General features: G+C 38.1%; 1 protein-coding gene across 2 annotated transcripts in view; it reads left to right on the top strand.

The window, feature by feature from the left end:
- The window catches only part of LOC131034981 (S-adenosyl-L-methionine-dependent uroporphyrinogen III methyltransferase, chloroplastic), a 42,898-nt gene that overhangs the window by 7,527 nt on the left and 16,541 nt on the right, over window positions 1–18,830 (top strand). For both annotated transcript variants that reach the window (XM_057966610.2, XM_057966606.2), the window contains exons 3-4: window positions 18,242–18,311; window positions 18,418–18,487. In XM_057966610.2, the coding sequence (XP_057822593.2) occupies window positions 18,242–18,311; window positions 18,418–18,487 (140 nt within the window). The remainder of the gene's footprint in view (window positions 1–18,241; window positions 18,312–18,417; window positions 18,488–18,830) is intronic.

Raw genomic sequence — 18,830 nt, 5'->3', positions numbered from 1 at the left:
CTTAGCTCATTGTATTTGTTTCTTAAGTTGGGGGGTGTTTACAACCATTGTTTGGGAACTTGCTAAGCGAGGGTCATGTTCTCTCTCATCAAGCCACTAGTTGGACTGATTCAATTGCAATGAACCAAGATCAAAGACCATGAACAAGTGTGCAATATGCCTAGTATGTTGTATGCTTTGATAATGCAATTAAAATCTTTAATGATGCTGCTGTGATGATGTGCAAATGGTTTAGGCATGTGATGATTTCAAATGGAATAACAAATGTTCTTAAATACAACAATATAGCACACAAATTAACTCAAGCTGCTCTAGGTTAGCTCAGAGCAGCTAGTGAAAAGGTCAGCTCACAACGACTAGAGAAAAGATCAGCAAGGCCTGAGTTTACAAGGCCTACGTTTTCATTTGAATTTTTAAAAGTTTGAGGTTCAGATCTGTGACCACGGGAGTGACCTAGGTCAATTCTGCACCCATGAATCTGATCCAGGGTGGCAAATGGGAGATCTAGGGATCAAGAGTAGTTTGTATGGATGAGTGATGATGGGGACAGGACAGGATAAGGTCATGACCTGAATTTTACAAAAGAATATGCCACTTGTTGACTGGTAATGGTGAGCCCAAAACAAAAGGGGAAAGGGCATGGGTATCTGTTTTTCACTAATACATCAATACAATACAACCCATGGATATGGTAGAATATTGTTAAGGCATATTTTCAACAGCAGAGCTTTTGATTGCAATTCGAATTCTTGTAATAGATGGATGGTGCAACTTCTAGTCGAATTTTTTTGCTTAAATCAAGCACTAAGGACTGATAAAAGTATCATTAGCTTCCTTTGTTTTTTGTGATGTGCAAGAAAATATATGTACATACAGGTTTGTCAGTGTTTCATATTCATTTATCTGTATGAAATTTCTAGTCCCACTTTTATAGCGACATATTCATTTACAGAGACCACCTCACACTTTTAATCGACAGATCCCTTATCCATTTTTTTAATCCCAAATCTGTTACAAATGCATTTGTTGAATGGGGGAAGCTGAGGTTTTGTGGGCGGCAGGCAACATTCACAACAGAGCATACTCCAGTGTTTTGTGGGCGGCAGGCAATATTCGCAACAGAGCATACTACAGTGTTTTGTGGGCGGCAGGCAATATTCGCGACAGAGCATACTCCAGTGTTTTGTGGGCGGCAGGCAATATTCGCGACAGAGCATACTCCAGTGTTTTGTGGGCCCCTTTGTTGTGTGGGGAGTTGTTGCAGGCACAGCTCATATGCAGACACGGGGGATCAGTGGGGACCTCAGTGTTTTGTGGGGATAAACAAAGGTGGAGCTCCTTTTAAGCAGGCAAGTGGGTCTGTCTGTGGTAAACATAAGATCAATGGTGCACATCTTTTTTTTTGGTCCCTTAAATGAATAGCATGCACAATCATGTTTGAACATTGAAAATGAATTGGTTGGAGTTGGGGAAACAAATCATTTTGGGCAAATGAAAATTGTTCTTTCAGACAAAACTGGAAAATGGGTATGGGTAAAGGCAAATTCAGTATAGGGGTATTCTAAAGCATAGAATATCTCGGTTGAAGCTGGAACATTAAAAAATAAAACATATAAAAAAAGGGAAGATCACAGCTAGCACACAGAGAACAAAAGCTTAGAAAGTCAAGAATGTGGTATAAAAAATAGATGGGCAAGATGGTAAAGACCTTGAAGAAGAAGGTGGCATTTACAGCCCCATCTCAACTCCTCTTACTTGGTCTGCATATTTATATGTGAGAGAACCGTTAAATGTTAAAAGCAGGCTAGACATTTAGAAATAAAGGATCAAAAAACAGAATGCAAGATCAATGGGAACATGGCAGCTAGCCAAGATTTAGTGTAAGAAAATAGGGCGCTAAAAGAACAGATGGCAGCATTACTGAAGGTTATAAAAGCAGGGCAGCTTGAATGGCATGCCATGAAGCAAGCATGGCAATCCTTAGAGCAAACAATAAAAGCAAACTCAAATGTGGTAGGCTCAAAAATGGAAAATGATGGTACTTAGTCCTTGCAGCAAGCAAGTGCTCAAATTCTTGAGAACGAAGAAAATGATAGGGAAAACAACTCAAAAGGCTTCAATTCTTGGCCTCGAGTAGTTAAAAGCCCAACCGGTGGGGTAGCAAGGGTAACGGCTAAAGATAGAAAAGTGCAAGCAAGAGAGAACATAGAAAGGAAGGAAAGGTTAAAAAACATAATCATTGGGGGGGGTAAGAGATTATGGCATGAACGAGAGTACATACAATCTTACAAGTGATTTTTTAAGAGACAAGCTGCAATGGAGGGGGTCAAATTTATCAAGAAAAAGGGTAGGAAAGTTAAGGGAGGAGAATTTTAGGCCTATCAAAATTACCTTGAAGAGTTTAGAAGACAAGCACCAGCTTCTAAGCCAAAAAAGACTTTTGAAGTGATCCTATTTCTTTTTAGATGAAAATCAATTTTCTTTGCAAGAGGAAGCAAGAAGAGAGGAATTGGCCAATATAGATCAGCTAGAGCAGAAGGCAAAAGGGCGTGGGTGCAAAATGGAAAAGCAATCATTACGAACTTTCTGTCAAAAAACAACACAATGCAGCAGGAGAATAACAGCGAGAAAGAAAGATTAGCAGCAACAACAATGGATGGGGGGCTCAACAAGAATTGTTGAAAAAAACTAAAAATTCTGAATTGAGCCTTTGGTCCTGTTGGTGTCTGTTTTATCATCTACCAAACATTTAGAATAAAGTACCCAAAGATAATTTACCCTCTCTTGAAAAATCACCTCTTATGCTAAGATTGCTAGAAGATCATATGGCAATTCCAAGGTTTCTTTTGTCAGGTCTTGACGTGTGGATAAGCTCAATGGGCATTGTGATTTGCTAGTAATACACAAAGGGACTTACGCTTGAACGAATTGTCAACAACTTTGGGACTTAGATGGGTTTGTCAATTAAAGCTCTCTCTCTTTCTTTCTTTTTGGGATTTTCAGGGTTTAAGAAAGACAATAAGGGTTAAGAAGTCTATTTTAATCCCATGAATTCCAGAGACGGTATTGATTCGGTGAACTCAATAAACCACACTTTGATTCGCCTCACTTATGACAACTATAGAAAGTGGATGCAATCTTCAAGGGATGTGTTTTGATCGGAAGTTTAAGCATACACAAAATGGAAAGCTCAGACTAACTTTGCACAGTGAATGAAAATCATCCATTCACCAAAAGTATGAGCAGAGATACACCATAAACCAATACTTATCAGATCTTTCATTCATCTAACAACGTAAAATAAATTCTAACTAATGTGTTAAAGAAATTGAAAACCTTGCTTAATCACTCAAACAATAGGGATTACAAAGCCTTAAGAGAAAGCACACATGCAATATATTATTTGAAAAATGACCTTCATGCAACAATATTTCAAAACCTCACATTCTCCAAATAAGAGGAGGCAACCTTATATAGCAGTCTAGAAATTATGAATGACCGAGATCGAACAATGATCAAGGGCTCAGATTAAAAGTTCAAAACCCTAATTAGGGTTTCCCCAAACTCTAACAGTTAAAATGAATAGGAAGGAGACAAGTGGTGCAACTGCTATTCTCACTGAGGTGAGTGTCCAGTTTCCTTTTCTATAGATTCGATGTATCTGAACACAAGAAGTTGCACCTCCTCCATGGTGACACTTGGCAAGTTGCTAATTTGGAAGTCGACCATGTCCACATCATCAGTATAGGTGGCAAGTATGCATTCCTAGTCAATTGCTTGTGCAAAGAAATTCCCATCAATGAGGAGAAAACTCGAAATTCTAGAGAAATCTCCTTTGAGAATCGTTCTTGAAACCATAAAAAAGTTTGATTGGATTCTAGCTCTCAGATTTTCAGCACACAGATGCTTTTCTCGCACCACCTCTCGCTGCCAAATTTCTGCTGCCACATGAAATACCTTATCTTGAATATCTTTAACAATTTTTTCGACTTCCAAACACTTGGCTTCAGATTTCTTCAAGGTTTCAACTCTGGTTATCAAAGTAAAATACCAAGTGCTAAGGTCATATTTACTTCCTACTTGAATGACTCCTCCATCCTCTAACTCTTGCTGAGAAAGCCCCCGGATGATCTTCAACTGTGGAAGAACCCTATTCTGAATTTCTTCGACTTCTTCCCAATTTTCAGACAAATCCTGAATTTTGGCCAACAAAGAAGAGGTAGACTCATATGCTGATACCAAATTTTCAACAAGTGTATCTGCTGAAAAATAATTGAATGAATGATTCAATAATCGGATAATTACATTGAACGATATACACACATATATATAGAGGTTACAAGACGATGTTCTATAAATAGAACTAGTCGTTAAAGTGAAATCAAATAAGCTAAAAAGCTTAAAAAGCTTAAAAAGCTAAATATAGCTTAAAAGGCTAAATAATAAAAAGCTAACTTAACAAGCTAAATAAGTTGACTAAAAAGCTAAATAGCTACATAAGTCAACAACTAAGATGGCTGCTAAAAATAGAAGATGACCATTATAGAAGATATTAATATTATTTTAACACCCTCCCTAATGGTCATCGTTCTCAATACCCTACAAAAGACACTAGAGGTGTTATGATCACAAATGCAAAGACCATCTGCTGCTACGGAGACCCTCCCAGGATTTGCAGAATGTAAATGACCAAGAGTACCAAAAGCCATCCAAGGTAATGTAGCCTTCACATCGAATTAGAGATCTGGCACACACGAATTACTGAAGTCTGAAACCATGATTTTGAGGAAAAAATCAGCAAACCCTTTTGCAGAAGAGTACCAACTCCAAAATTGACTACAAGATACCACGGTTGCAGATGTTCGCCCTGGCAAGTGCGACCCAAACTGACTGCAACAAAGCTCGATTTTTTAGGAGAAAAATAGATCAAAACCAGAGAACTTCGCGAATCACAAATCCCACGTGAACTTTGCGTATTACAGATGATTTTTGAGGGAAAAATCGTAAAAACCAGCAAACAATTTTTGAAGAAAAAATTATAAAAACCTAGAAATCCCATGCAAGCTTTGCGGATGACAGATAATAATTTTTAAGGAAAAAATTCGAAACCCTGCGAACAATTTTTGAGGAAAAAAAATGTGAAAACCAACCAAACAGGAAATTTGTTTATCAAAAAGCATAGAAGGCTGACTCCTCTCCAGAATGCTTTGCAACAAGAGCCTGCTCCTGTTCTTGAGACCCTCCCAGCCTAGATTGCACAGATGCCAACAATTTCCTACAATCTTTCTTCATATGGCCAAACTGGTGACAATAGTTACATTGTACACTTTTCTTCTTTGAAGACTGCGAATATTGACCTTGCCCCTTCTGTTGGAAGGACTGACCTTTACCCTTGTTCTTATCCAAAACTGTAGCTGTGAAGGCCTGTTCCGTAGATGAACTAGTGTTGCTTCCAAGCTATTGCTTCCATCGATCCTACTGTAGAAGCTTGTTGCAGAGATCAAGAAACTTCAGATCAACACTAGTATATGAGATATTGAGAGTATCAATGAAATGCTCATACGATCTAGGAAGGCTTTTTAGCGTGATCACTACCATATCCTCTTTCACCATGGTTCGGCCTATAGCTTCCAACTAGTCACGAATCTCCTCGATCTTCGTGAGATGTGCTTGGATAGAAGACTTCTCATCCATCATGATAGAAAACAACATATTCTTCAGAAAGAAAGCTCGGCTCTTGTCGGGCGTTTCATAAAGATCCTTCAAAAGATCCCAGATCTCTTTAGTTGTTTTACTTGAAGGCACCTGAGGGAGTTGATCATCTGTGACTGAGAGTTTGATAAGCATGACAGCCTCTCGATTCTTCGTATCATGTTTGTCTTGATCTTCACTTGCTGCTGTAGGACGGGGAACCTTGCTAAGAACAATCTGATCAAGGCAACGATATTCAAATATCGATATCATGCATTGTTTCTAGGTGTTGTAGTTGAGGCCACTGAACTTCTGACTGTGTTTCAACATGATGTTGGTCAAAGATGCCATCATGGAAATTGAGGTTGAACGAGGTCAACCGAGTGAAAGCAAGAGACAAAAGAATTTGATTTAAAAAAAAAATCAGAATAGAAGTAGCTGCTGAAAAAACTGAAACCTTGGAGGAGAATTCTCTGATTTTTTTTTGTAAAAAAAAAACAGAAAAATATAGACGATTTTTTTTTCCAAAAAAATAACGCAAAAAAAATAGGGGCATAAACCCTAGGTTGGATGTACAACGTAAAGAGCGCCCAGAAGACATCAAAATTCCCAACGTCCACAAAATTAGTAGAAATCGTGGACTGTTTTTAATTTCCAAGGTAAATTCGCTGGCACAAAATTCGAGGCACAAAAAATGAGGCACCCCAAAAAATCTGAGACCAACCCAAAAAAGCTCTCAAAAAACCCACCAAGAATCTGACATCAGAATGCAGATCCGACGACTCAAAAATCGAGGCACGGAAAATGATGCAGCCAAAAAAATCTGACGACAACCTAGTTGAGGTCTCGAAAAACCCACCAAGAATCTGCAACCAGTATAAAATTTTGACTTGAACTGAAGGGTCAAAACCCTAGTTGAAAATTGCAGAAACCCTAGGAAAATTTTCAACCTGCAAAAAAAATCCGCCCAAGAAGAGAAAAAGACCCTGCTCTCTTTTAAAAAAAAACACAGTTTAAAAAAAATCTCTTCAATAAAAACTTCGAAAAATTTTAATAACAAAAACTTTTTGAATTTTTAATTTCCATGCTCTGATACCATGAAAAATAATTGAATGAATGATTCAATAATCGGATAATTACATTAAACGATATACACACGTATATATAGAGGCTACAAGACGATGTTCTATAAATAGAACTAGTTGTTAAAGTGAAATCAAATAACCTAAAAAGCTTAAAAAGCTAAATATAGCTTAAAAGGCTAAATAATAAAAAGCTAACTTAACAAGCTAAATAAGTCGACTAAAAAGCTAAATAGCTAAATAAGTCGACAACTAAGATGCCTGTTAAAAATAGAAGATGACCATTATAGAAGATATTAATATTATTTTAACATCTGCACGCTCTAACTCAGAAGTCCATTCCTTGGCTTTTCTAAAGGTAGCCTTCATATCATCATGGTCCCTCATGTATTCTTGTGGAAGAGGCGCAGGAGGAGCGACTGGTATTTCTTGATTGAGTGGCTTCGCCAAGTGTATCACATACTTCTTCCACTACTCGTTCTCTTCTTCCAATCTCTTCCTTTTCTCTACTTCTTTGTTCAACTTTTCCTTCAATGTATTGCAAGTATCATCAAACTCCTGAACTTCCTGGAGTTTGGTACTCTTTCCAAGGTTCACAGTGGTGATCGCATAATCTTCTGAAGCAATATTATCCTGAGTTTTACCTTCTTTGGGTACAGCTATCTGTACTGATCTGAATCCTGTACTATCTCTTTGAATTAAAGAGAACTTAGCTGGTTTGGGCGGTCTTATCTCAATTGGTTTATTCACCATAGCCAGGAATGCTGCTGTGTTCTCTTTTGAATGACCTTCCTCAGGAGCCTTAGCCTTTATTCTTTCTCTCAACCAATCTGGAATGGTTGATTGCTCCATGCCACTCTCATCAAATTTGTCTTCAGTTTCTTTGGGCGCAATGACAATGCCATCAAGGAATTCTCTCGAAGGCTCAAGTTCTTCAACTTCTACAGTCCTAGCAGAATTTGGCTCTTGAGTCGGTTCTTCCATTATCTCTTCAATTGAAGGAGAAGGAACTCTTACCTCATTATCTCCCATATCAGTATTCATCTCCTGTTCATTAGCTATAGTCCTGACTAGAGCAGCATATGCAACACTTAAGGTCGAATTACCTTCATCTGATTTATACCTTCTACTTGCTTCTCCAACTATTTTCTTTCCTTTACCCCTCATAGAATTTTCAGTGGGTTCTTTCCTTTTCCTGGACCCAACACTTGACGAAACACCATGGTTTGAAGACATTGATTGATTCGTTCCCATGAGATCATATGTGAGATCAACACCTTTTGATCTAAGACCCTTTGTCTTCTCTGTTGCCCACCATTTCGAATACTCAATCACTGGTCTCATGAGTCGCTCAAATCAGACCTCTCAGAATCTGACCAATCAACCAAGGTAAGGGGCTCATTTCTCAATTTATCAAAGTGAGGCTGCTCAAATTCAGGATCATCCTCAAGCTGATCTGCTACTCGAAATACTTCTGATACTCTAATCAAATTCAGGGGAAGTCTGGACCACAATCTCCTTCTGATTTCAAAGCTATCATTTGCATTAGCCTAATAGTCTTCAAGATTAGGTCTATGCTCGAACATCTCTCTATCAACCTTTTTCATCTGGTGAAAAGGGTCAAAATGCCTTCTGGCCTTATATTGAAAGAATGGGTACCAAGAAAGCTCCTTTTCAACACTAGTGGCAGCTTGTAAGGAGGTCCGGAGAATCCTTGAATTCTTAGATAAGTAAATCTAGGGTATTGGATGTACCAATGCCCGAATCTGTTGACCAAATCTTTAGACTCCTGAGAGTGCCCCTGATGAAGACCACCTTGGAGCGTCCTGGTAATGTGCATCAAGAATGCATCGTTGACTCTCTTAAAGTGAAGTTTTTCCTCCAAGTGCAACTGTGGGTAACAATCATAAACAACAAACTGATTCTCCTTATTCCTCACTTCTCCTCTACAGGTGAGTCCTCTATATCTGTAAGTTCGAGCAAGAGAGTACACCAAATAAGAACTCATATAAAATGTCTTGTTCTCTTCCAAGTTCTTCAGCTGGTCATCAAGATTATTACTTATAATCTTTGCCTAATCAATCATCTTTACCCTGGTAGTTATTTCATTGATGAAGTAATACATCCAAGGCTCAAATGGCGTGCCTTGTGGACTACCCATGACTCTGTTCAACAAAACTATCATGTCTCCAATATTTCCTTGAAGTGTAGGCCCTCACAAGATCTTTGGGTAACTTAGAAGCACCCTTCCTTGGCTTATCCAACCACGAATGGTTGATATTGGCCTCATATTCTTCAACATTATCTTGATACAGCTGTGTTGCTTCCTCCTTGGTCATGCAAACAGGGTTATGATATTCAGGGATGCGGAAAGCTTCCTTGATAGAAACTTCACTAATGTTTGCCAAGATTCTCCCGTCAGGTGCTATGATCTCTCGGTTTATAGGATTGTAATGTTTAGAGCATTCCACCACCAACTCAGTACACTGCATCGCTGGAAGGAAACCAGCAGCTTGTACTATTCCATTTCTCATCATTTATTGGCAGTTGCTGTAGGTATTAGGTTGTCCAGGCCATACATTCGCTTCTTGAATTCCCTCAAGTTGATTTTTCCCAAGTTAGTGTCTCCGACCAGCTTCCACTTGGACTTCATCTTAGATTCCGGAGGGGAATCTTTATCCACCTAAAACTTTATCCTGGCTACGAGATATTCCAAAATCTGCAAAACAATCAAACTAACTTAAGTTAAAATCTATACTTTTAAGCATAGTTTGTGAGTTTGTTGGCTAAGTAATCTGTGGTTTTCACTTTCTTTTCAACACTTTGCCACAAAAATGGGGTTTTCCACACAAAACTTAGCCACAAAAATGGGATTTTCCACACTTGATTATTCTGAGAATCTACCATTGAAAATCACGGTAATTAGGAAATCTAAGGTCTGATTTTCACTTCAAAATCAGATTTTGAAAACATTAAGTCCAAGAAACTCCATTCAATCTTGCTTTGAAAGGCAGAAAATAAGAAAGAGAAGAAGATTAATTTGTGAAATTTACTCTTTCTTTTCAGAACAAAACCATGTTAAAACCTTGACATTCTGCCCACAAAATGAACTTTCACCTTCAAAGAAAGAAGAAGAATGAGAAAAGAAGCTGTCAAGAACACAACTTTCAGATGCTACACTCAGAAAATCAGTGGGTTTTGTCCTCCAATCGGTCAGAAATTTTCAAAATCTGAATATAACTTGCTGAATAAGAGGTTGAAAACTCAGGCTTCCTCAAAAAGACCTTCAATCTGCAAAAAGCACTTCAAAATAACCTTCAACCTGCAAAAGAACTCTCAAACTTGCTCTCAATATACTTAGAACTTCGAACTTCATGTGTAAAAATGAGAGAATGAATAATGTATTTGTATAAGAGTTCGAATTTCATATTTGGAAGCACAAAGGATCTTCAAAATTTGTTTCTAATTTGCTCTTCATTCATCGAACTTAGACATTCAATCTTTAATCTTTCAAAGAAAGTTTCCAAATCGGACCTTGGTGAATTGTCATCTCTTTGGCAAGTTCGATCTTTCAATTTTCAGTTCAAGATGAAAGTTTCTAAATTCATTTTCAGTTGTAGTTCGAACTTGATCTTCAATATTCTCTTTCTAAAACTTTCCAAATCTGTCACAGTTTGAACTTGGGAATCAAATCTTGATGACATCACCTTGGAATATTCTTTTGTTTCAAATTTAGCAAGTTTTCTCCCTTGGGCGGACTTCATTAGTTTCATTCTCTTTTCACTTGAGGTAGGGCGAACTTCATTAAGTTTAGGCACCATACATCATGTTAGGGCGGACTTTGTTGATCTTCTGACTTCATGTTATGCTTCAAAGCAGACTTCATTGGGGTTGTGCACCAAGTGTATGCTGATGTAGGGTGGACTTATCTACACTTAGGAACTTTTGTATCATCCATAGGGCGGACTTGGTGAAGAATGTGCACCACTTGTTTCCTGTCTTCCTAAACCTTTGGGCGGACTTGGTTGCACCAGCATATGGAGTGCGGACTTCTTTAACTTCTTGCATTTCTCACTCAATCAAAGGCGGAATTTATCAATCTTGTGCACCATTAAGGCGGACTTGGTTGAGTTTAGGCCCCTCCCATCTTGCTTTAAGGCGGACTTCATTTGCATTGTACACTTCAAAATCTTCCCTAACACTTCCAAGGCAGACTTGTGCACCAAAACTTATGGCGGACTTTGTTCTTTTCAAGACCAAGGAGGGTGGACTTGCTCTAAACTTTGCACTTCTCCCACATGCTACCTCCTTCACCCTTGGGTGGACTTTCTTAACTTTATGCCCCTTATTCTCAATCAAGGACGAACTTCATACATGGGTGGACTTCACCAAGGTTGTGCACCATGATTATCTTCTTGGGCGGACTTCATCAATGTCAAGAACCATATACTTGGGCAGACTTCACCAAGGTTGTGCACCATTCACTTAATCAAGGGCAGACTTCATGAATCTAAGGCACCATGGGATCAAAACTCAAAATCTTCATAACTTGTGCAATTTTTCTCAGATTTGCTTGATATTTGAAATTCATACATCTTTCATCCATTGAGTTCCTCAAGATCCCTAAAATCTAGGAAATCAACTTTTTTGATCAGAACTTGAATTTTGGAGGAATTTGACGATTGTTTTCAGCGCATCTTAGTGTCAGTAGCCCAAACCCTAGATCCCCTATCAAAAAATAGAAAAAGCAAGCATCTCTAAAAAATAGGAAAAACTTTCTAAAAATAGCCATTTTGGGGATCATGCTTAAAGTGCCAAAAACTAAACTTCCTAAAGCAGAAAAAGCCAAAAAAACAAAACTTTCCAAAAATAGAAAGTTGTCCAAATTGACCCAATTCAATTGCAATCTTCGTCCTTAGGCCTTTCTAGGCACTCTGACGGTGTCTAGACTCTGTTCTAACTTGGTTTGCACAAATTGACTTGCAACTTCAAAGCTCAGACCACTCAAAACTAACAAACTTGGCAATACCGACGCATGAAGGTCACAAGGTTCTAACAAAAACCCTAGAAAGTAGGAAAAAAGGGAGGGTCCCATTCTCAATGGGGTGATGTGTGAAAGGTCACAATAGGTCCCAAGGCAAAATAGCAAGTAAGGCCTCCCCAAGAACAATTAAAGCTAGTATGCTGAACTTGTAGAGGTTTGTTGTTTGTAACTAGTTCGAAAATTAATTATAAAGCAAAAATCAAATTGCCCAAGGCAACATTTGATTGTTTGCTAAATAGGGTTGGGCCCGCCCTTACTTGTATCCACACCTAAAGGTAGCGTGGGCATTCAAACTAACACTGGTGCCAAATTCAATATAGGGCCGACCCTATATGATATAAGGTGGAAGCATTCAAATATATATATATTAGCCTGGGAAATCAAATTTGAAGTTGGCGCCAATTACTTATTGGGCCGACCCAATAAGTCAGCAAGCACCATATATATATGGTGTCATTTGGAGTGTATAAAATAAGTTTTTCAAGCAAATAATTCTGCTCCAAAAGATTGATGCGAACTCTACCTTTGCCCTATGGTGCGAAATTCTCCAGTCGTACAGTACGAACCTTCTCAGCTATTATGTGCAATCAGTATATGAAGAATCTGAGCCAACTTGATGTGAACTATCTCTGCTGTTAGGAGCAATCCGTGCCTGAAGAATCTGATCCATTGTATGTGAAGAACTGATGCTATATAGACTAAAGGCGAATCCCATTCATGGGCATAACTCTAGATGCAAATACCTCCATTAAAGAGTGCAGACTTCATCATCAAAAGGTGCAGACCTGTGTACTTCATATTGATATTGAAGACAGGTTATCAAAGCTCTGAGACATCATATCAGACCTGGAGCAGATCTAAAGAAGAAGGCTGTTTATATCTGATTTGGTGCAGTCTTGGTCAAGCTTGTGTGCTGACCTAGTTATCAGATTAGAACAAACAGATTGCTGTTTGTTCATCATCATTGGCATTAAAGGGATAAGTATTGTAATCTATCCAATTGGTAACAATCAGATCTGAGGATCATTCCTGCTGGGTTTTCCTTCAAGAGGGAGGTTTCCCAAGGTAACTCCTGTTTTGTGTTATATTGTTTATGCATTTCATTTAGACTATGTTTGTTTAATAGTTCAGCTAACCTTCATGTTAATATAAGTTGTCAAAGATACAATTCTGATTTTTGTTCTTACTGTTAATCTGAGACCTAAAATCCAACAAGGTTATCCATGGAGAAGTGGACCTGGGTTAGGGCCTATTGCTGTTGGGAGAGCCATAATATGTCTCATAGAAATGTATGAGCATGGTGGCTGCAAGACACCTACTTGTTAAGGTTATACGAATATTTTGTGATTAGGAATGAGGCAGTCAGAAATGGCAAGGGGTATGGTGGCATATTGATTCTAATAAAAAAAGCACAGGGGAGAAACATTCGGTTGGAAAAGATAGACCCAAATAGGCGATACTTATGGTTTCAAATCTGTGAGAACAAGAAAATAATCATAATTGCAACCCATTATTTTGCCCAACAAGGGTAAAAAATACACAAAAAAAGAAGAAGTCTAGATGGTAAGGACCCTTATGCAGCTCTAAAACAAGATATTTTATCTTTCTCACAGCAGGGTGAAGTTCTTCTAGTGGGTGATTTCAAAGTAATGACAATTAATGAGCAAGCAAGTAGCTTGTGTAGCAAGGAAGATAAAAATCCCCCTTGGCTCACATATGAGGAAAATCAGCAAGGGCAAGATGTTTAGTGGATAGAGGGGATATCAACCACTTTGGTGAGGAGTTACTTGCCTTTTGTGGCATTTTTGATCTATTTATCTGTAACGGTGTGTGCACTTGGAAGAGCTCAAGGAATTTCACATGCAAAACCTATAATGGGGCAAGTGTTGTTGATTAGGTTATTTGCTCATAGAGCCTAGTTGGCAAAATAACTGAGCTTGTGATTGAGGAATTATTGGATGATTTGAAATCTTATCATAACCCAGTTCGTCTTTTGATATCTTGTCCCAAAAATAAGCAGGTTAGGATACAATAGCAGCCCACTCATCAAATTCCTACAAGGGGAAAAATTCTTTTAACCAGTGTTCCACGGAAACGCGTTTCCCTCTCCCAGGCCCAAGTCCCCCTGTCCCCGAAACTTTTTCCCTTTGTTCCCCCGTCCCCAAAGCCCCCCCCCGCGTCCCCCCGTCCCCAACGGCCGTGGAACACTATTTTTAACCCAAGAAAAATGCAATATGTTTAAGGAAACTGTAAGGCACCTAATGCAGAATGAAAGGAGACAACCAAAAGGTCCAAAGTCATGAGCTAACATATATAATTCAAGAAGCTCTTGAGGGCTGCAAAAGAACAAAGAATAATAATAAGAGAGTAAGTCAACACAAGGTTATACAAGAAAATGGTTAATTTAAAAAAATAGTCTTCATGAATAATAGGAGAGAAGAACTGATATACCTAGGGAAGAACCCAAAGCTTCTTTTGGAGAGAACTTCATTCAAGAAAAGAGAAAAGGAAGAATAACATCACATCCACTCAATTGTTTGAGTATGCAAAGCAATTGTATGAGCAAGATTCAGGGATTGAAGAACCTCCAAGAGTAAACACGACAACAAAGCTTTTCACTTTACAAGGAAGGTATCAAGAAGCTGAGGGCAAGAAAAGCTATGGACTTGGTTGAGCATCAGGCTGAATATTTAAAATGGGGGATGAAAATCTTATTCAACAACATCATTCAACATGGGTTTCCATAATATTGAACCACTGGCTAGCCATACCCCTTTTTAAGAGTTGGGGATGTTATCAATCCCTCTAGTTATTGGATCATCATGATCAATCCTTTGTTTGCAAAATTGTTTGGTAGCATAGTTGAGCAAATAATCAGCAAATGGGTAGAAGAAAAAAATAAGAGAGCAAAAGGGCAAGCAGGTTTTAGACCAAAACCCCCAACAATTGATCATGGTGTTACTTTGAGACATATTATTGAAAAAGTTTGGGGTGAGAAAGAGGAAGCTTTTTGTTTCTTTATTGATTTCAAGAAGGCTTTTGGCATGGTTCCTAGACACAAATTATGGTGTAGAATGAAGGATCGTGGTATTCTAGAGCAGTTTAGAGCAGCCGTGCATAGGCTTTATGAAGAGGTTCAGGGAAAAATCAGAACTCATGCAGGTACTTCAGAAAGCTTTAGGAGCATCATTGGGGTTAAACAAGCTGCCCTTTATCTCCTACTCTCTTTGGCCTTTATATTGACAAACTTGAGGAGTGGTTGAGTTTGAAGGGTGGGGAAGGGGCTCCCTTGGAAAGTATGTTATCAGGCTTCTATTGTATGTTAATGATCTCATCTTGATTGCTAGATCAGCTCAAGGGTTACAAGCACATTTGGCTGCACTTGAGCACTATTGCAAAGATGTGGGTATGCAAATTAATATTAGTAAGACCAAGATCACAACCTTCTCCAATAAAAGGAAACATCAGTTTGATTTCTATTTTGAAGGTAGTATCCTAGAAGAAGTAATGAAGTACAAATACTTGGGGATTGACTTCAATAACAAGCTCAATTGGGAAACTTGTACAAGGAAAAGAACTTTGGGAGGTTGGAACCCTTTTTTTCTTCAAAATAGATGCAGAGAGGTAGAGTTATGGGATTGGAAAACTATTCAAATGCTGTTTGGGCTTTAAGTAACTTTGGTGGTGCTTTACTGGTGTGAAATTTGGGCTAGTAGTACTTCTAACTCCAAATGGGCAAAGATAGAGAGGATTAAAAAATGCTTGATCACAAGAAAATACAAACTAAAAGCATCAATTCATTACGAGATTCGTCTAGTTGAAACAAGGGCAATTCCTCTTGAGGCCATCACTATGGTGTGTCTTTTGAGATACCTAAAAAAAGTCGAGCAGATGGAAACACTAGAATGTCCCTTTCTTGGATTACCTTGTAATTTGCCCTAAATTCGCAAAATCCAAATGAAACAAGGAACTTAAATTACTTAGAGAGATAGTCCTTACCTAAGAATAGAATAAGGTAAGTCTATCTTGGAAACCTGCAACCAAGCTAGATAATAATGTAGACATAATACATATGATATATCCATCTCTAGGGTTAAAGGAGAAACAAACTTATTGCACATAAATCCAAATGATCTGATTGGCTCAACCATAACGAGGATGGAGATAGGATGGTCATGATGAGGTGCCCTAAATATCTTTGACCCTAGACCCAAGAGTGGAAACCCTGCCCCCCTTGGCCTCATGTGGTCTTTAACCATGCTCACGAGGTGGAGCTTGTACACTGTTCCCCTCCATCATGCTATTCATCTCTCCCCTTATGATTGAAGATCCCCATTCTTGTCTACCTCAATAACTAACCCCTATAGGGTTTGGAGGGAAGATTGCAATAGGGTGCTCTTGACTCAACCCTAGGCCCAAGGTTAGGACCTTATCCTCCTTGGCCTCATGTGGTCCTTAACCTGTCCTTAACCATCGTCATGAGGTGGCCTCGTGGTCCTTAACCATCTTTATGAGGTGCCATACCCAGTGAGGAATCTTTCACCATTCCCCCTATTGTGTCCCTTATCCCTCTACCACAATTGGAGACATCAATAACATACGAATTATACATCACAATACACAAACATTATCCAGCATTATCTTTATTATCAATATACATAGAGCATGTTTGCAAAGATATGAAGTGCATGGATATTAGATTATTCCAAGAAAGTAGTTTATAAATGCATAAACATTGTAACTGCATAAATATTACAAGTGCATGGATATTATAATATTGTTTTCATCTATTCATACCAAATCGCAACGGTTAATGCCCTCCTTGCTGGATGCCTGAGATCTTATTTTTCTTCCTTTTTTCCCTCCTCTTTTTCAATGGTGGCTCTGTCTTATTTTACCCTTCCATCGATTTGTAGGGTGGTGGTCCCTCCTCTAAGGTTGTGACCAATGGGAGGGGTCATATCTTATTTGTTGTTCACTGAACTTCAACATTTAATCATTCCTTCTAATCCGAGCTTGTTAATGCTTAATCCTCCATTGGTTGGTGTTTAATTATTTATTGTTTAATGTTGATCATTCTGTTGGTTAAGGGAGAATCACAATTCATAGAGAAGAGAGACAGTGCTCCATCAAGCAATTGTTCCTTGCTATGATTGGTACACAGTAATATATGTCTACGATCTACTCTTGGTGGTAATTTGATATGCTGTAAGAAATTGTGAAGTCTCACTATCGCGAGACAATTTCTTATTGGATTTTGCTGAATCAGGTTGGGGTCATGACAAACACATTGTTGGCCGAATGTCATATTTAAAGACGTCTTTGGTGAAAGAAAGAAGACATGGATGAAACAATATTGTAAGTGGATGAACAAGTGGCACATATACTTTAATGCGTGTCCTAATAATAGTAAAGATATAAAGGCTTATGTGATTGAGAAATTTCAGAAGGTTATGTTGACAAAGGTAGTTGGGAGAAAGAAGTAGTATTACCTAGATGAATTTAGCTCCAAATTGAACCACCAGCCAAAGGCCTATATAGAGGCCGTATCCTTTGGAGGGCAAAGATTCTCACTCCCCAGCTAAGAACTAACTCACATTGTCTTTGATGTGAAACAAGGTGGTGGAAAGGGCCAAAAGAGTTTTGGGAAGAGAGAGTTTGTATCTTATGTGCAGCGGGGTCTGTGGAAATAGAAAAGCGTTTTATTTTAGATTGCAAGGCATACAGTGATATCAGAGAGCTGCATAAGTTATTTTACAGTGGCTTTTATTCAAAATTTATTCAGCATTGAATGGGTGGCAAGAATGGGAGAGCTCGTTATCAAGCTAAATTGTATAAGATCAGCACATCACAATGCTAAATTAACAGGGTCTACTGTCCCATAGGCTTTCTTAAGCCTCGTGGATGTTAAAAGTTTTCTATTCTTTTCTATTCTATACAAAAGTGCTATAACTATTGTTGTTATTGTTGCTTATTCATCCATTTATATCCCTGTGGATAAGTGTAATTTTTACTTTTCCTTATATCTCTATTTAGATCAGACATCCTATCTCACTGATTACACTAATTATGATCCTGGAGCCAAGTAGATTGAGTGCATAAGACAAAAAATCTTTTTTCCTAAATGGCATAAATTTGGAATTTAAGTAAAGTTTTCATGGGATATTAGATTTAACAGTTTCAGTACCCAAAGGTTAAAGATTTCCATCGCATCCTTTTCCCAATCAGAAATTATGCTGGTTTATCCATGTATGAAATTGAAATGGCTTCCATTGCCACTCATTAATGAACTAAGGGGATGGATACTGATTGATTTTACTAAATAAGTTCTATTTCATTGAGTATTTGCATTGTGTTGTTAGTTGATGTCATAATTGGATTGTATTATATCTTCTTTCCTTACATTCCCAAGGCTTGTATGCAGGTGTTTGGCAGAGGTGGGGAAGAAATGGACTTTCTCCAACAGCAAGGGATTGAAGTCAAAGTTGTACCAGGTTTACCAGATTTAGACTTTAGTCTTGCAATTGAAGTCCTAAAATGCAACAGATTTTTCAAATTTATCTGCTTCTAATTAATAGACACTAATGGAACCTGTTCCAGGAATCACTGCTGCGTCAGGTATTGCAGCAGAATTGGGAATACCACTGACACACCGGGGTGTTGCAAACAAGTAAGAGACTGTTTTAACCAGTCTTTACATTGATAACAATAGCTAATTTAGAATTGCATGGATTGATTTAAGTTGAAATTTCTTGTAAATTCAGTGTAGTGAGTGAAGAAGTGAAATTATTCAATAGAATTGTAATGTCTTATCATCATTTGTGGTTTACCCGTAAGCAGATCTTTCAGTTGATCAATTTTACAAATGTACAGAAAATGCATTTTTTCTATTTACTCAAAATACTTTTGAAGTAGTTTATCTTTTCTTTTTCTCTATGTAAATTATATTTTGGCTCTGTAATAGGCGCCATTGGTATCTATGTATTAGGGATAGTAAATAAAGTTACTTTTGT

Source organism: Cryptomeria japonica, chromosome 5 (genome assembly GCF_030272615.1).
Source record: "Cryptomeria japonica chromosome 5, Sugi_1.0, whole genome shotgun sequence".
In the NCBI taxonomy this organism is placed as follows: Eukaryota; Viridiplantae; Streptophyta; class Pinopsida; order Cupressales; family Cupressaceae; genus Cryptomeria; species Cryptomeria japonica.
Note: the sequence above shows the minus strand (reverse complement) of the source record. Positions and strands in the feature narration are given on the sequence as shown.